This window comes from Callithrix jacchus, chromosome 6, assembly GCF_049354715.1.
Source record: "Callithrix jacchus isolate 240 chromosome 6, calJac240_pri, whole genome shotgun sequence".
NCBI lineage: Eukaryota > Metazoa > Chordata > Mammalia > Primates > Cebidae > Callithrix > Callithrix jacchus.
In genome coordinates, this window is record NC_133507.1 from 92,329,928 (window position 1) to 92,347,177 (window position 17,250).

General features: G+C 37.0%; 2 protein-coding genes across 7 annotated transcripts in view; one reads left to right on the forward strand and one right to left on the reverse strand.

Annotated features, from left to right (window-relative positions):
* Positions 1–15,039, forward strand: part of LOC144576666 (uncharacterized) — a 489,614-nt gene extending 474,575 nt beyond the window's left edge. For 3 of the 5 annotated variants that reach the window (XR_013518956.1, XR_013518957.1, XR_013518958.1), the window contains one exon: positions 517–15,039. The gene's annotated coding sequence lies outside the window, so the exon portion shown is untranslated. The remainder of the gene's footprint in view (positions 1–516) is intronic. The other 2 variants (XR_013518959.1, XR_013518960.1) reach the window with 1 other exon arrangement.
* HNMT (histamine N-methyltransferase) overlaps positions 8,350–17,250 on the reverse strand; it is a 46,886-nt gene continuing 37,985 nt past the window's right edge. For both annotated transcript variants that reach the window (XM_002749473.7, XM_035305015.3), the window contains exons 6-7: positions 15,509–15,602; positions 8,350–9,354 (exon numbers count right to left, since the gene is read on the reverse strand). In XM_002749473.7, the coding sequence (XP_002749519.1) occupies positions 8,999–9,354; positions 15,509–15,602 (450 nt within the window). In that variant the 3' untranslated portion in view covers positions 8,350–8,998. The remainder of the gene's footprint in view (positions 9,355–15,508; positions 15,603–17,250) is intronic.

A 17,250-nucleotide genomic window follows, 5' to 3' on the forward strand; every position in this document is an offset into this window, starting at 1 on the left:
GGAAGCCACTGAAAGCATTTTTACATCTCTAAAATTGTGTGTGTGTGTGTGTGTGTGTGTGTGTGTGTGTGTGTATGTGTTTAAAATTGCTAAAATGATTTATACAAATCTTGGCCTTTGTATAAAACAAAAAAATGTGTTTTGTTGTTGTTGTTTTGTTTTGTTTTGTTTTGCATGAGACGGAGTTTCACCCTGTCTCCCAAGCTGGAGTTCAATGGTATGATCTCAGCTCACTGCAACCCCCGCCTCTGGAGTTCAAACGATTCTCCTGCCTCAGCCTCCTGAGTAGCTGGGATTACAGATGCCCGTCACCAAGTCCAGTTAATTTTTATATTCTTGGTAGAGACAGGGTTTTACCATTTGTCCAGGCTGGTCTCAAACTCCTGACCTTGTGATCCACCCACCTTGGCCACCCAAAGTTCTGGGATTACAGGTGTGAGCCATCATGCCCGGTCCAGAAAATGTGTTTTATGTTCTCTCTTTTCTTCTAATCCCTGAACTCATGTCTTTTCACAGATCCTATATGATATAGTCCAAATGGCAGATACAGACTTACTGAACACCCATGCGCTCACTACTGCTTACTTAAATAATCTTGAGCCGTGATTTTTTTCTCTGAATGAAAACAGCTCTGAGATTCCATGAAAGACCTTCCTGTCTAAGAGTTAAACACCTGGACTATGGAGGGGAAAATCCAGAAAAGACTCCATGCTATCGCTTTTTAGCTTAGATTATGGGCAAGGCTAAACCTATCAAACCTCAGAGTCTTCATCTGAAAAATGATAATCTTAAAGACTGACTTTTTATTGTGAAAACAAAATAAAATAATATGTCCAGAATTTTACACAGTCCTTGGTAAATATAAGTACTCAATTCACTGCAGATACTATTATTATTAATTGCAGCAATTAGATAAATACTGATCGAGATAGGTAAGTGTATGATTTTAATGTTTCTGTAATTATTACTATTTTTCATAGTTGTAATATTCTTTCCAAACCTCAATATATTGCAAGTTTAGGTGCTCTAGTGAGCCAGAAAATCACCTGGTCAGTTCATAAAGACATTCCTAAACTGCACACATGGTTCAGATTTGGGATGGAACTAAGAAATTTACATGCCTAAAAAGCCTCCCAGGTCATTTCTTTCAGTCCAAAGAAATTTTAAAAGCAGTTCATGGGCACCTTTCACAGAATCTGTTAATGTTCATGTTTTTATGTTTTATTGAAATATAACTAAATACCATGATGAATGACTAAGTCATCTACTCATCTTCTGGGTGTTTGACATAATTCAAATTAAATGACTGATAAGATGGGTTCCCTTCTCATCTTGGTATTTTGGTCCCATTTGAAACATGTCTGTGTTTTTTCTCCAACACAGACATGCACTTTCCTACTGTCGGTATAACTTATGTTGTATTTTCCATGTTTTTTTTTTTTCCATTTTCATAATGTTTCTTTTGGCTTTTTTTGCCAATTAAAAAAAAAAAAGATTCTGAAACAGACGGGAAATATGTGGGTCAAATTAAGCTACCTATGGTAGTTTGGGCCTGTTTTCAGCTGCTCTGAGAAAGTTAACATTGTACATTGTAACACTGAATGATGCAATGTTACAATGTAACATTGCATAAAGAAACATTTATTGTAACATTATATATTATAACATTCATTACTCTAAGAAAGTTAACATTGTATGTACAAGGTAGAACTCTCTTTCTCTCTCAGATAACACTCAGAGGGTGGGTAGTCCACCCCAAAATGGCAACTCTGCTCCATCAGGTCCAGGGATGCGGCTCCTTTGACCTTGTTTCTCCACATTTCCTAGGGTGTCGCTGTCGTTGTCTGCATGGTCTGGCATAGCTGACTACCACAGCCACATTACAGCTGTCCAGAAGGTGAAATATAGAAGAGGAGAATATATCTCTTCCTTTGTCATTATGTTCCACAAATTGTGTTGTTTTTTACTACATTCTGTTCCCTAGAACTTAGTCATATGGCTATATCAAACTCCAAGGGTGTATAAGAAATGTAGTCTTTATCTGGGCAGGCTTATTCCTAGTTAAAAATTAGACATTCTATTACCATAGAAGGAAGGGAGAAGGGCTAGTCTCTGCACCTCACCTCACGACCCTGTCCAGCTGGAGCTACACTGGCCTCAATATTTACTGTTAAAAATGCTCTTGTCATCAGATACTCAGTAACTGAGGATATGTTTACACATGGTCAAAATAATGGATCAGTTCACTGGGATTGTCCTCTCTTGCCCAAGAGACCAAGCCATAGTCATATAGGAACTGCCTCTTGAAGATAATGTATTTTACCACTTAAAGATAACATATTTGGGGCCAAAGGTGATCAAGTCAAACAGGTACTATCTTCATACTAGAGTCACCAAGTGAGATACATCCCTGGGAAATAGAATGAAAATTAAGAAGCTAGGAGATAATTCCTATATGAAACTTAAAGAAGAGGAAAAGGGACAGAGAGTCAATGAAGGTCAACATTAAAGCTAGATGTAATGGTTGTGAATATGGTCCCTGGGGTTAATTCATGTGGGTTAGAATTCTGGCTGCACCAGATATGAGAATGAGGCAGACATTATATAATTTAATAAACAATTTAAACCTCAGTTTTCTTCTTTGTGAAATTGGAATAGAAATTGTAACTGATTCACTCATAAGCTTGTTATGAGGATTAGATTGCATAATGCCTACAAACACTTAACACAACCACGACACATAGTAAGCCCTCAATAAATGTTAACTATTATTAAAATGGAGTCTTTTGAATCCCCATGGTCTGTTTTATTTATCAAAGAATCTTCCTCCATGATTAACTCTTTTTCAAGCTGGAAACTATGAATTAGAGGGGCCAAAGAAAACAGAGGGGGGCAGTCAAGCTGAGGAGCCAGTGTTTGCACCACCATTCCTAGGACACACAGATGGGAACTTGTGAGTTGCCAGCCTTGCCTAAGCAAATCCATCCCATGAGGCTTCTTCTGGAGCAGTAAGCCCCGGCTAGTTTCCTTGCCTGGGTAACTTACACAATGAGGAGTAAGTCCAAACTCTTCTCACAATCAGTCCTGGAGAAATAAAAAAACCTAGTAAAAATAATTATAAACAAACCACAAGGATGGTAATGCACCTTCCATTAAAGGCTATTGTGGGGTAGAATAGTGGCAATATCTTGCTAAATAAGCTAAGGCTGCAATGTGCTTGTGCTGATAACAAGTAGCATGGAACAACTGCCTCTTCTACAAACCCTGGGATTTATGTCCAGTCTGCCTGCATTGAAAACCAGAGAATAACTCATGAAACTCATATATCAACACATGTGGAAAAAAAATCACAGTATAGAAATGAAATTATCATGAAATTAGTTAGCTATAGAACATAAATAAAGGTACTGACATTTTTCTGCATCTTCTATAGCAAATGTCTTTGGAGAACTCAGCAAGCTTGGACTGTACCTGCTGGCTCCTGTGATTTATTTCAACATTTTCTATCGTAGGCAGGTTGTTTGCAAAGTCCTTCAAGTATCATTAAGACAAATCAGGAAACACAGCTAATTCTTCAAGGGAAGAATATGATCACGGAAAGGCACTTCTGTAGAATATCTCCGTGTGTCAGTGAAGCCTCCAGAACAGTGTCTGGTTGTATTTATTAATCCATTGCTACAGAGATTACTGTAATCTGACTCAGAGCCCTAATTAATTTTTGGCATGTTTAGAAATTGTGACTGTCGTTACCCAAGGAGCCTCTTAAATCAACCCCCTTTTACTGCAGTCGCCTTTTTATGGCGTATATCACATTCAGAAGTGGATTACATGAACCTTAGCTTTAACTATCTTGCATTAGTTGATCGCGTACTATGGATGTGTATTGCACAGTTTATGAATCATAGGGGAGCGAGAATATGGATGACAGATAATTTAAACACGAAATTGGTGATGTTTGGGACCTGGTAGGAGTAGAGGAAGAGAAATACAGGCAGAAGTCAAAGCAATGGGATGGAAAAGTCAGATATTTATGACAAGCTTAAAATGAACTTGTTAGCGAAGTGTAGTATTTAGAAAGAGTGCTATCTCATTATTCAAGGAGGTGATTTTTTTCATACTACTCTTTGTTCTTCTGATTGCGTCTTCTCTTTGACAATCAGATCCCCTTCAATTTACAAGTGGATATTTAGGCACAATGGTGATTTAGTTCTATGAAGTCATACTCTGCATCTAAGATGAATGAAGATCACAAATTTAACTTGGCCAATATGTAGACATACAGTGTGAATCAGTAGATACAGAGTTTGGCTAACTTCTCGTTATCAACTTGCTTTGGGAGCTGGGTTAAATTATTCAATGTGTTAGTAGCTCCATTTCCTCACCTATTAAATAGGATAATAATAACTAATCTTTCTAACTCATGAGGTAAGAACCGAATAAGATCTTATATGTTGCTCTACCTAAGACATTTGGAAGGCAAGAGGCAGACAGCCACAAGGATACCCGGAGTAAAAGGGTATTTGTTTTCAGGTTAGACATAGACAGGAATAGAAATTGCAAAGACCCTTCCTTGAGACAGCCAAAGCTCATCTCCCTTTCAAAGGCCATGTGATTCTACACTCCTGGCATCTCTCATTCTCTCTGCAAGTTGGTTCCATGCCTCTCCTTCAAACCGTGGCATCCCAGTGAGGTCCTCCCACATGTGGCTCACCGTGGCCACTCTAGGCTTGAATCTATCTTGGGATCTTTCAGCTCAGCTACTATGGAAAGCTACCTTGCCTCTTTACTGTTCTTTAGATATGTCATGCTCATTTCCACATCAGGGCCTTTGCATTTGCACTTCTTCAAATGTCCTGCTCCCAACTCTGCCTGGTTACCTCCTTCACTGCATTTCAATCTCTGTTCAAATCTCATTATTTTAAAGAGTTTCCCTGATCACTCCACTTAATATTACACCATCTGGTACTCTTTTCCCCTTATTTACTTTTATTTTCTTAGTATTACCTATTATTCTCTGACATATGTTTATTTTTTGTCTATTTCATTCGCTAGAAATCAGGTCAATGAGGTCTGGAATTTTGTTGTTTTTGCTTTACTGTGATATATCCTTTGCTTAAAAAACTCCCTCACACCTAAGAGGTACTACATAAATATTGATGAATTGTATATATTGTGAATAAGTGAATGAATGTCTCATTTGCCAAGGTTTGTAATTCTGAATTTTTTTTTTTTTTTTTTGAGACGGAGTTTTGCTCTTGTTACCCAGGCTGTAGTGCAATGGCGCGATCTCGGCTCACCGCAACTTCCGCCTCCTGAGTTCAGGCAATTCTCCTGCCTCAGCCTCCTGAGTAGCTGGGATTACAGGCACGTGCCACCACGCCCAGCTAATTTTTTTTTGTGTTTTTAGTAGAGATGGGGTTTCACCATGCCAACCAGGATGGTCTCGATCTCTTGACCTCATGATCCACCCGCCTCGGTCTCCCAAAGTGCTGGGATTACAGGCTTGAGGCACCGTGCCCAGCCTGTAATTCTGAATTTTTAAGATAATTTTTAATGGATGCATTTTATAATTTTCAGAAAGACTGTTTCATCAATTTCTGCTAGCTTATAAGTAAGTTTATATCCATGTGTCAGCTGCACACCACCTAGTCTAATCAGGTGGAGTTGAGATGGGGCCATTTCCTATAGTACTGAGCACAGGCACTTAGAGCATGAGGCACTAAGGGAGGCAGATACCTTAAGGTAGGGCTTGGATGGCGCAATCCTGATGGCACCTTGAGTCTCTTGGACGACCAGCTTAGCTCTGAAAGACACAGCGGCCAACTTCCTGTGGCTAAGAATCTCAAGGTCAAAACTAGGTCAGTTCCTACAAGTACTAGCTCTCTGGCCTTAGTTGTAATTTTTCTTAAACTTTTTATTTCCTCTGCATTTTATATTGAGTTCCCATGAGTAACTAGTAACAGTGGTAGTTCATATTTTTGAGTATTCCTAATGAGTCCAACACTTTATGAGCATATTTACGAAGCTTACTTAATTCCTGGGCTTCTCATAACCATATTCTAAGGTAGATACTATGATTCACTTCATTTTGCAGATGAAGAAATATGAGAATTGAGAGAAAATAAGTTTCTTCAGGTCACTTGGTGAGTAAATAATAGAGCCAGAATTTGTACCCAGTAAGTCTGGCTCTACAGCTTTATTTAACAAGGTGATTTTAATCCACTCGCTCCACTGTGGGACTTTGCAAGAAGCTCGCATTTTCTTAGAAGGAACCTTCTGATGATGTGACACATATAAATATGATTTCAATACTAAAGTATCATATTCAAGCTATCCTCATTAAACAAACATTTAAAATACATTAAATATACATTCAGGTCTGTGCAGTTTCACAGACTTAAGATCTAGTATTCCCTATAGCAGTTGCATCTCTTTTTATAGATGTGCATTAGAAATTACTTAATTTTTATGGCCCACAGTGGTAGCGTTTTTAATTAAGAAAGTCACCAATTTTTATAATAAGCAAATATCCAGCCCTAAAATGCTGTGCTCCACATCATGCTTTCTCTTTGGACTTTGATGATATGCCCTAACAATAAGTGCAAAAAAAGGCTGAAAGAGTCCTCAGTAAGTTAAGCTTTACACCCATACTAATGGCAACACATAATGTTGTTGGGTTCTTGAGATCTCTTTATAATGATAATATGAATGCACAAGGTATAAGATAAATGTTTGAGAAGGAAAGAATTCATTGATTCCCCTTTACTTAGCATTTACCATACACAAGACACCGTGTTAAACACTGAGAGATCCACAATGATACATAAAACAACATTTCAAATTCACACTGAACACTTTTTACTGAAACACAAGAATAAACCTGGAAAGTCAATATGTGACTGCCCCAAATTTTGGCAATATCATACAGTGCAAGAAGAAACCAGGGATAAGTCCATCCCTTGAACTTATATAGCTTCCCATTGCTAACTAGTAGGTTTACATGGGAATTTCTCTCTTCAAAAAAGTGTGTGTTTCAATTGCATTAAAATTAAACAGGTGAGAATTTATTTATCCTGTATACTAAGGGTTTAATAAGGATGAGAAAAATGCCACATTTACAAACACCAATCTATGGACTGCAATTCTTTTGTATCTTTAAATAGCATTGTTAGTTCTATTTTTGTTTTTGCATGTGTGCTTTTTACAAAAGACTCTGTAAAGTCTGGATTGCTATCCTTCTGGTGAGGTTGTTCAAGATCTTCATGACCCCATACCTATCGATCATGTGTGCCTCACAGATTTCCTTTGTCGGTAGTACATATCAGTATGATTAATGGTTCAGTGTTCATATTCAGGAATCTGACTGGATAACTGTCATTTCATTCATTGGAATTTATAATTCAAAAAGCATTGATGAAGTTGTCCAAACAAAGAGAGCAATGCAAGTTTTACTTATTATGAACAACAAAGCTTGGTAATTTATTAGTGCAAATAGGCTCTCTCTGCCAGTGTATTCCCTGGGGATAACTAGGTGATTGAGAGGGGTCATTTAACTTTTTAAAGTGATTATACTGCAGCATTAAGTGGTAGCCATTACATCAAAGAGTGAGTATCACACTGGGTTGCCGGCTTCCTCACTGGCAGAATGAGGACCATGAGCTGTTTAGTAAAACCTACTCTTGTTTTGTTTCTGACAGGGAGTAGTAATTATTTACATACTTAAAATATTTATGTATTCATTATTAAATTAGTTATTTACTTATCTAAAGATATGTACTGTTTATGTCTAAAATAGCAGAGTGTTGTCATTAGAAATGAAAGAAAAAATCAAATATGTTTTCAAAAAAACCCTGAAATCCTACAGTCCAAAGATAACTCTTAGTCTTATAGGAGGTCTTAAGAGTGACATAAGAGACTATGAAGTATCAAAATGCATTGAAAGTTTTCTAGAACCTTGCAGTTACCAAACTCCTAGAAATCTGGTAAAAGGTACATTTCAAACTAGTAAACCTTTTACTTTTGTGGTTTTTGATCTTCAATAAACTTTGTTTATACATCTGGCTATTATTTTGAGGGGAAACAATTTGCTCTCACTGTTTATACTTACCTAATTTCAAACATATTAAAGATTTCTTTTTTTAAAAAAAAAAGCAAAACTATAATTTTATTTTAATAAAATATGTTAGTGTTCTAAAATCTTGGTTTTAGAAGGTCTTTTAAAATTTGTCAGACCAGACTTAAAAAACAAACAAACAAATTTGGCTAAATATAATAGAAAAACTTCAGTATATCAAAAAGACAAACAAAAATGTTATTCATGGATAAAATGGAAAGAAATGACAACACATGATAAAGAATTAATTTTTTAATATTGTAAAGGTGCTTACTCTTAAAAATTAATAAGATAGAAAGTACAATAGAAGAATGTATAAAGACAAACACTTCTTCACAAAAGGGCCAAATCATGGGCTTTGTGTTCAAAGTATTGACAAGTACGTATTTCACTAATAAAGAATCCATAGTATATATTTTATTAGTTATTCTAGAAAAATTCAGACAATCAGCAAATGGAATGAATTTTATTGTCAGTAAGTCATGGAAATTCAGTTGCAACACAGGCTTTGTGTTCAAAGTACTAAGTGGATACTTCACTAACAAAGAATCTATAGTATATATTTTATTAGTATTCTAGAAAAATTCAGACAATCAGCAAATGGAATGAATTTTGTCATCAACAAGCCATAGAAATTCAGTTGTCTTATTTTTCTAGCTTATGTTATATTGAGCCTGCATGTGATCTTTCTACCTGGAGGAGGGACAGGATAAGAACAGCAGTATCCCACATGGAAGTCCAATAATGTCTTGGAATTCTCTACATCTCATATGGAAACAGTGCTTTATTTACATTAATGAATGTATTTGTAATTTCATATGGAAATAAATGAATGATTGGAGTTGTTCAAAATATAATTTTTAAATATACTTTTGTGATTGATAGTTATGCCTCAATCACTATGAAACTCAGACTATTATTAAAAAGAACCTTCCCCTCTTTCTTAGCACTAAATTCAGGCTCTTGTAGATCTTTTGCAATCTCTGCTTTGAGATCAGGTGGTGCTGTGGCATTAAAGTTACAGGTTTCAGTCAAAAAATCCCAAAGCAGGTCTCCATTTTCATTACCATCGATAAAGCAGTCAGATATGTCCATGGTGGACAAAAGGTCATAGCACTTATACTTAAGCCCTAGGTTTTCCAGCATCTGAGTGAGGTGAGACGATGTGATATACAGGCAGAGGTCATCCCTGGGTAAGCGTGACCCGTACTTTTCCCACAGCTTGGCCCAGCCACTGCTTCCTGTGCAATAGAACAAAATTCATACTTTCAATTATTCTTTCTTTCATTTGCATTCTGCCAGAAAGTACACTAGATTCTTAGGATAGAATGGCAAACAACATAATAATCTTGTTCTTTGTGGAGCTCACATTTCAAGGAGTACGGGAGTAAAGAGAAAATTAAGTAAGTAAATATATGGTGATAAGTGCTGAATGAGAAACTCATCTGAATAAGTGCTAAGACGGTTAAAGACTTCGATAGGCTGCTGCTTTAACTAGGGTGATCACAGAGTCTCTCTAGTAACTTGACATTTCAGCAGAGACCTAACTTCAAGCAGTGTAGATATCAGGGGGAAGATGACTCCAGGAGAGAGACGAGCAGCTGCAAACGACCTGAAGCAGGAAGATGCTTGGCCAATCAAGAACTAACCAGGAAGCCAGTGAAATTGGAGCTCAATGAGTGAGGGCAGAGGGGAAGGAGATGAGGTTGGAGGGGTCAGAGGTGGGGAGTGGATGAGGTGCCAGATCATGTGAAGCCCAATGGAAAACCCCTGTAGTGCTGTCTTATAGAACTTTCTGAACCAATGGACACATTCTACATCTGCATTGTCCAGCGGGATTGTCACTCACCACTTGCTATGGAGCACTTGAAAGATGGCTTAGGACCTGAGTTTCCAGTGTGACTGAAGACCTAAATTGTAAGTTTCATTCCATTTTAATTAATTTCAGTTTCAATTTCACTACCAAAATGTGATTTCTGTATGGAATAGCACATTAGGTTGACTCAATACACATTTAATAAGGTCACCAGGGCCATACAGATGAGAAGAGAGTACTGGAGCATAAGGGAAGATGTGGGGAGAACTGCCCGAAGGCTACTGGAATCACCTAGGGGATAGGTGGGGGCAGGGTGAGGGTTATGATAGACCAGTGAGCTGGGAGGTAAAGAGAAGTGGTGGGAGTTTTTATGTAATATACTCTTAGATCCAACAGGGCTTGCCAACAATTTGGATGTAGGTTATGGGCAAAAGGAAGGAGTCAGAGTGATGATTGCAGTGATTTCTGCCTGGGCACCTGAGAAATCAGAATTGCCATTATTGAAGAGGAAAAGAATGAGGGACGAGCAGTTTTGCATCATCAGGCCTCTGGTTTCAGGAATATAGATTTGAGATACCTACTGGACATTCAGGTGGTAATATGAGGAAGGTAGTTGCTAGTCTGGAATTCAGACAAGAGTCTTTAAGAGTAAAAATTAAAATGGAAAGAAAGAGCACAGTAAATGATTATTTATTCAAAGCAATAATTTTTTACTCTTATCCCTATATAAAACAAGATGCTGCCTTGGGCTGACAATAACTAGGTAGATTTCTATAAATCTTGTCCCCAAGTTTAGAAGACCTTTTAGCAGTGTTTGTAGTATTTAATTGAAAATCTAGCCCTGCAGAGAAGCTAAGAAAAACCTTATCTGAGGGAGACAGACATGAGCTGAACTCTTCTTCTGCTGCTTTATGAATGAGATGAGACTTGTTATCTAGCCTCTCAGAACTTCAATTCCCTCATCTGTAAAATGGGGATTATCAAACTTACCTTGAATGCAACCACAAGCATTACATGAGATGATTTAAGTGAATTGTTGCATAATGGTAAGCACGTGAAAGATGTGTAGTAAGTGCTTATAAGATAAATGAATTAGTTTGCCAGTGTATTTCCACTGATTGTAATCTTGAGACTAAAAGAGCAAACCTGCTGTTCAAAAATATATAATAATAATGAGTTTATACTTATGGGCCTTCTAATAATATATGCATATTATATACACAGTGAGTACAGGGAGGTAATAAAGAGCATGGCCTTTAAAACCCAACTGCCTGAGTATGAAGCCTGGCTTTCCCTCTTACCAACTTTATGAACCCATGTCTTAGTTTTACCATCTGTAAAACAGAAATGATAAAATAATCAATTCATAGACTGCTACAAAGATTAACTGAGTTAATAAAGTAAAGGTCCTTAGAACCATGATACATTAGTTAACGTTGCTCAAGTGTTAAACTGGACTTGGCGAAAGCAATATAAGAGACAACCTATACTTTCTATGTGCTTCTAGAATTAAATGTCTTGAGCTTTTTTTGGTTCCCAAGTCCCCTTTATGGTCTAGTGAGAGTAACTGACTCTCCAGAAAAATACATAACAATACATACCCACACAGTTCTGAATATGATTATAGAATGCTCGAAGACCCTTGGCTTTCATCCACAGATTAAGCTAAAGTTCCCAGATTAATTCAACCCAAGAGATTATCTAAGACAAGTTATAGGCTAAATAATAAATAGCCTAAGATAATTGATGTTCTACTAATATATCAGAAGAGGGAGAGCTAACTGCAGGATATGCTCTAGGAGAAGGTAGAATTAGAATGAAGCAGAAAGAATAAAACGTCCATTCAATGAAAGTAAATGAGGGTTGTATTTATTAAAAATATCTTTCATTCCAAAGACAGTCTTCCTAAATAACAGTTTGCCAGCAAACAAGACATTACAAGAAAATGAGCATTTCAGTGGTTGAAGAGAGGCTCTGTTATCATCATCATTATTATTTTTAACCTGGCAGAGAAAAAAGAACCAAACACTAATTGCAGAAAATTTGCTGGTGTCAGTGCTGTGACTCGATGCCATTTCTGAGCTGAGCAATTACACACTCCCTGACTGATGCATTATCATAATGGCTCTCGGTGGGCACAACATATGGTGTTACTTTTATTTTCAACATATATAAACCAGATTCTTTTTTTTCTCACTGCATTAAAAATAACACACAATGATTTGCCTCCTTCCTTAGTCAGGTAAGGAGAGGACAGACAGAAAGCTTCAGTGATCTCCTTCTGGCTCATCTCCCTTAACCAGACAGGCCACCTTGTAAATAGCAATGCTCCCAGTTGATGCTAGGCTACAACATATGCAGAAGAAAACATTTCTTTGACATCATTTCAGTGTGGGATATACCACTTTTTTTTTTTAAGAAATCCTACTCTTTTCTTCTTATGTCTCTTCTTTTTTATCCCCAAATCAAATTTCTTTTATCTCCATTATCAGGAACTTCTGCTAGTTATCACTAAATGACTATCTCTTGACTTGGGGTAGTTCTGTAATGGATGTTTAGGAACACAGAGGAAAGGTTGATTTCTGTCAAGCAACATGTATTTCAATAGGACGACCAGTAAATATCATTTAATTCTGATTTCAATTTCTTTTTTTTCCCTAATAAGTTTTACTCGTTTGTTCTTCATTGCTTTTGTCTGGCTGCTTCCATTTGCAGTGTGTGTGTGTGTGTGTGTGTGTGTGTGTGTGTCTGCGTGTGTGCACCTTTTTTATTGAGCCTTTTATTCCTATTTATTAAACTCCATCTGCAAATATCCAGAACTTTCTGTGTTCTCTGATTTCATCAAGTCAGTTTTAGCTGAAATATATTCTCTTTTTTTGCATGTATGTTCAGAGCTTATTGTAGTTCTGATATCATAAGGCAGAAATAATAAACAATTATTCAGCTTAATTAAAACATATTTACCGAATTTTGTCTTTGTGCCAAAGTCTTTACAAAGATCTAGGAACAGAGATGAGAGACACTGCTCTAAACAAACTCTTCTGAATCTCCCTGTATGCCTTCCTATATACCATGAGTACTCAGTTTTCTGCACTGCAGAGCAGTTACGGAGGACTATATTACCCTGAAACAAACGTGCAGGGTACTTTACTTCCCTTTTAGATAATCATGAGGCAAATTCAATTTGGAAAGTGACCCAAAGAATCTTGATAAAAGCAGAAACTAGCGTGAATGAATGTGGTGTAGGTATTCCAATTTCTAGGACAATATTCAACTTTAGGAAATGTTTCAATCTGTTGAGCAAATGAAAAATGGGGTTTCAAGAATTATACTTCTAGCAGAGAAGGCAAGATAGGCAATGGTTCCTAAACAGGGTTGAGGATGAATGTAGATGGAACACCTCAGCTGATGAGGTTTCTCAAACTTGTTTTCTGTTCACAGACTAGTCTAGCAGACAGGGATTTGAAGCTACATCATTGAAAGAAAACAGTGACCAGTAATTATGTGGATCATTCCTATTTACCTTCACTGATATTGATATGAAAAAGCCTAATTGGAAATTTCTTGTGATCAAATTTGTTCCCAATGTTGGAAACTAGACTTGATCCATTTTTCCAAAAGCAGACTAACATATTTGTATTGTGTATGTTAATATAACCAAGCAATTACTGCTATTTTTAAAAATAGGAATCTACAGTCACCTTCATACACCAAGGGGGCAAAACAATTTATCTCAGGGAAAGGTGTTGTTGTTAAGACAGGTTCATGGGTGCACAGGTTTATCTAGATGACAGAAACAGAACAAAAGGGAATTAAACTGCTTTATAAGAGGGTTGCTAGATCAACTGGTAATTCTGCTTTTAGCTCTCTGAGAAATTGCCATACCACTTTCCACAATGGTTAAGCCACTTTATACTCTCACCAAGAATGCACTAGTGTTCCTTTTTCTCTGCAACCTCATCAGCATGTGTTATTTTTTTGACGATTTAATAATCGTCATTCTGAGTGGCATGACATGGTATCTCATTGTGGTTTTGATTTGCATTTCTCTAATGATCAGAGATATTGAGCTTTTTTTCAAATGCTTGTTGGTCACATGTATGTCTTCTTTTGAGAAATGTTTATTCATGTCTTTTGCCCACTTTTTAATGGTGTTTTTTGTTTGCTTGTTTGTTTGACATCCTTGTAGATGATTTGTCAAATGCATAGTTTGCAAATATTTTCTCCCATTCTCTAGGCTGTCTGTTTACTGAGTTGATAGTTTCTTTTGCTGTGCAGAAGCTAGTGAGTTTAATTAGATCCCATTTGCCAATGTTATCATTGCTTTTGGTGTCTTTGTCATGAAATCTTTGCCTGTTCCTGTGTGCAGGATGGTATTGCCTAGCTTGTCTTCCAGGGTTTTTATAGTTTGGGGTAGTCCTTAACCCATCTTGAGTTAATTTTTGTACATAGAACAGTAGTCCCGCTTCAATCTTTTGCATATAGCTAGTCGGTTATCCCTGCACCATTTATTAAATAGGAGTCTTTTCCCCATTGCTTGTTTTTGTCAGCTTTGTCAAAGATCAGATGGTCATAGGTGTGTGGCCTTATTTCTAGGCTCTCTATTCTGTTCCATTGGTCTGTGTGCCTGTTTTTGCACAGTACCATGCTCTTTGGTTATTGTACTTGCCTATAATTATTCTACCATAAAGACACATGCACATAGTGTTCATTGCAGGATTATTCACAATATCAAAGACATGGAATCAACCTAAATACCCATCAATGACAGACTGGATAAAGAAAATGTGATACCTATACACCATGGAATACTATGAAGCCACCACAAAGAGTGAGATCATGTCTTTTGTGGGAACATGGATAGAGCCAGAAGCTATTGGCTTTAGAAAACTAACCCAGAAACAGAAAACCAAATACTGGATGTAAAGATTGTTGAATGCAAGAGATAATAAATACTGACCTCAACAATGTCAATGTTTCATCATCTAAAAATGTTCACTTGTGTTATCTGTGTGATACTTACTATATCCCTGTAAGCTACTGGACATGCTCACATGCCTCCTTGGGAAAATAAAACACCAACACAAAACACAAAACAAAACAAAACAAATGAATTATGATAGGTATTTGAAAAAACCTATGGTGAGCAGTTATCATGACTCTAAGAATGCAAATTTATCAAATATGATGACATCTGAACTATTTAAACCTTTTTTAATTAATAAACATCACAGAGGGAAAAGAGGCATTCAAATGACACAAAGTAAAATAAATATTTACTATTTTCAGTCTCATTTAAAGTCTTGTGTCAGTTGAATTTGTTCTAAGCTATAAAAAGGAATTCATATATAGAAGACAAAGACATATTTTCCCAAAAGAAAGAATATTTACTTAATTCTAAATTGAGAACTGTTGTGAATGACTTCCCTAATACTATGAAAATTAACTGGCAATGATTAGAGGCCAAGGCAAGAATTTCATAATGAAGACAAAATATATAAGCTTCCTTCAAACACAGGAATCCATGCATATGTGTACTATTGCTGTTTTAAAATTCAGGGTGAATGAAAATAACTTACCTGACACAAGAATAATGAGCATCTTAGCACTGGTACCTAAGAGACTATGGAAGAATTTCAGGGTAGCTGGGACATCTTTTACATAATACAGCATCTCGAAAGGAGGAAAAAGAGAAATGAGATACTTCTCTATGTTGAAGTCTTTACTGCTTGGGCTAGATACTCCTAGAAAATTTGATTTTCTAGTTGAGCGAATTTTTACCGAACAAAACACATAAGAAATTTAAAGATCAAAGACATTGCATGGAGACATAGAACAATAATGTGAGAAAATATTTGGGGAAAGGGAAAAATATGGTATTTGTTCGACTAGAGTCAAATGATTTTAAATTTACTCTTTCTGGCTTCCATAACACAGACATTTATAGCTGAAGACACTTAGTCACCATTCCACATGGGGACGTGAATCCTATGTCTATTCTATAATTCGTGAATTGCAGTTCTTCTGGGAGAAAATGGTTCCAGCACCATAAAAACAGACCCCATTTCATGGAATATTGCTTTACAATTAAGCCCTTTGCACTAGCTTCTCCATATGCTCACAGATGCTTTTTTAAAATCACAGAAAATGTGACAGGCTCTGATGATGACAGATTCTCTAGGAAGCTGGACGAAATAAAACATGAGGTTATCTTCTTGGACCCAGGGTGTTTAGGGGTCAGCCTCCCCATTTTTAATGATTCTGAACCAATCCCTAGTGAAGTACAGGCCTTTTCACCCAACACACAGAGCTCAGACTTATGCATTGGCAGGGGAAATTGTCCTCCATGGCTTGCATCTTTGGACCTCACCCCCATAGACACTTCTTGTATCTCATCTTCATCTTAGTTGGACAAGAATTCAATATTCCATATAGCCTGTCCTTACAGAACTCATTGCATAAAGTACTTTAGCTATGCCTCTTTCATAAGAATGAGTGAAATAAAATGGACCTGACTTGTACATGGCTCATGGTGCCTTAGGGGCCACACTCCACATTTTCCACTAGAGGGACTATAGGCAGGTACCCAAATATAGCGAATCAATATGATGGCTAACAACCTACGATGTGACCTGGCTAGAAATGCAGAGGTAAGCTATAGAAGGTGCCTTACATTTTTCTCGAAGACAGTGAAATTTTCCAAATTGACAGTGAGGTTGTAAAGATATCATGAGAGTATGAGGACTGTAATGAATAATGGAGAGGCAGAGATGCTGCACAGAAAAATGGGGCATAGACAGAGATGAAGAGAGAGGAACAGGATAGTGATGCAGAGGGAAACAGAGTTGCTGTAAGAAAGAAGGAACAAGCATAGAGGTTTTGAGAGAAATAGGAAAGAGAAGCTGATTCCTGAAATCAAATTTATAACAGAGAAAAGAAAGGGATCCAGTGATAAACAGAGAGAGTGGTTTTTGATAAGAGGAGGTTTTTGCAGTAAGATGGAGGAAGGAGATGATGGCAGAAGCGCAGTTATGTTTGCAAGGTTAGTGGGTGAAAAACAAGCTTCCATCGGATAATTTCTGTTTTCTCTATACATTAGGAAGTGAGGTCATTGGTTCGGTCTGGGAGAGATTGCAGGAGTAGTAAGGAGAGAGAGGAGTTATGAAATAGTTATGAGAGGAAGTGAGAACAAAAGCAAGTCTAGCAGGGAAAGATTGTGGCTTGCCGGACAGTGAGAAGTACTACCTGACAAAAGATTTTATCAGTGAAAGGAGCAGAGACATAAAATTGCCTGCATATGATGAAATTGGAGTATTTCTTC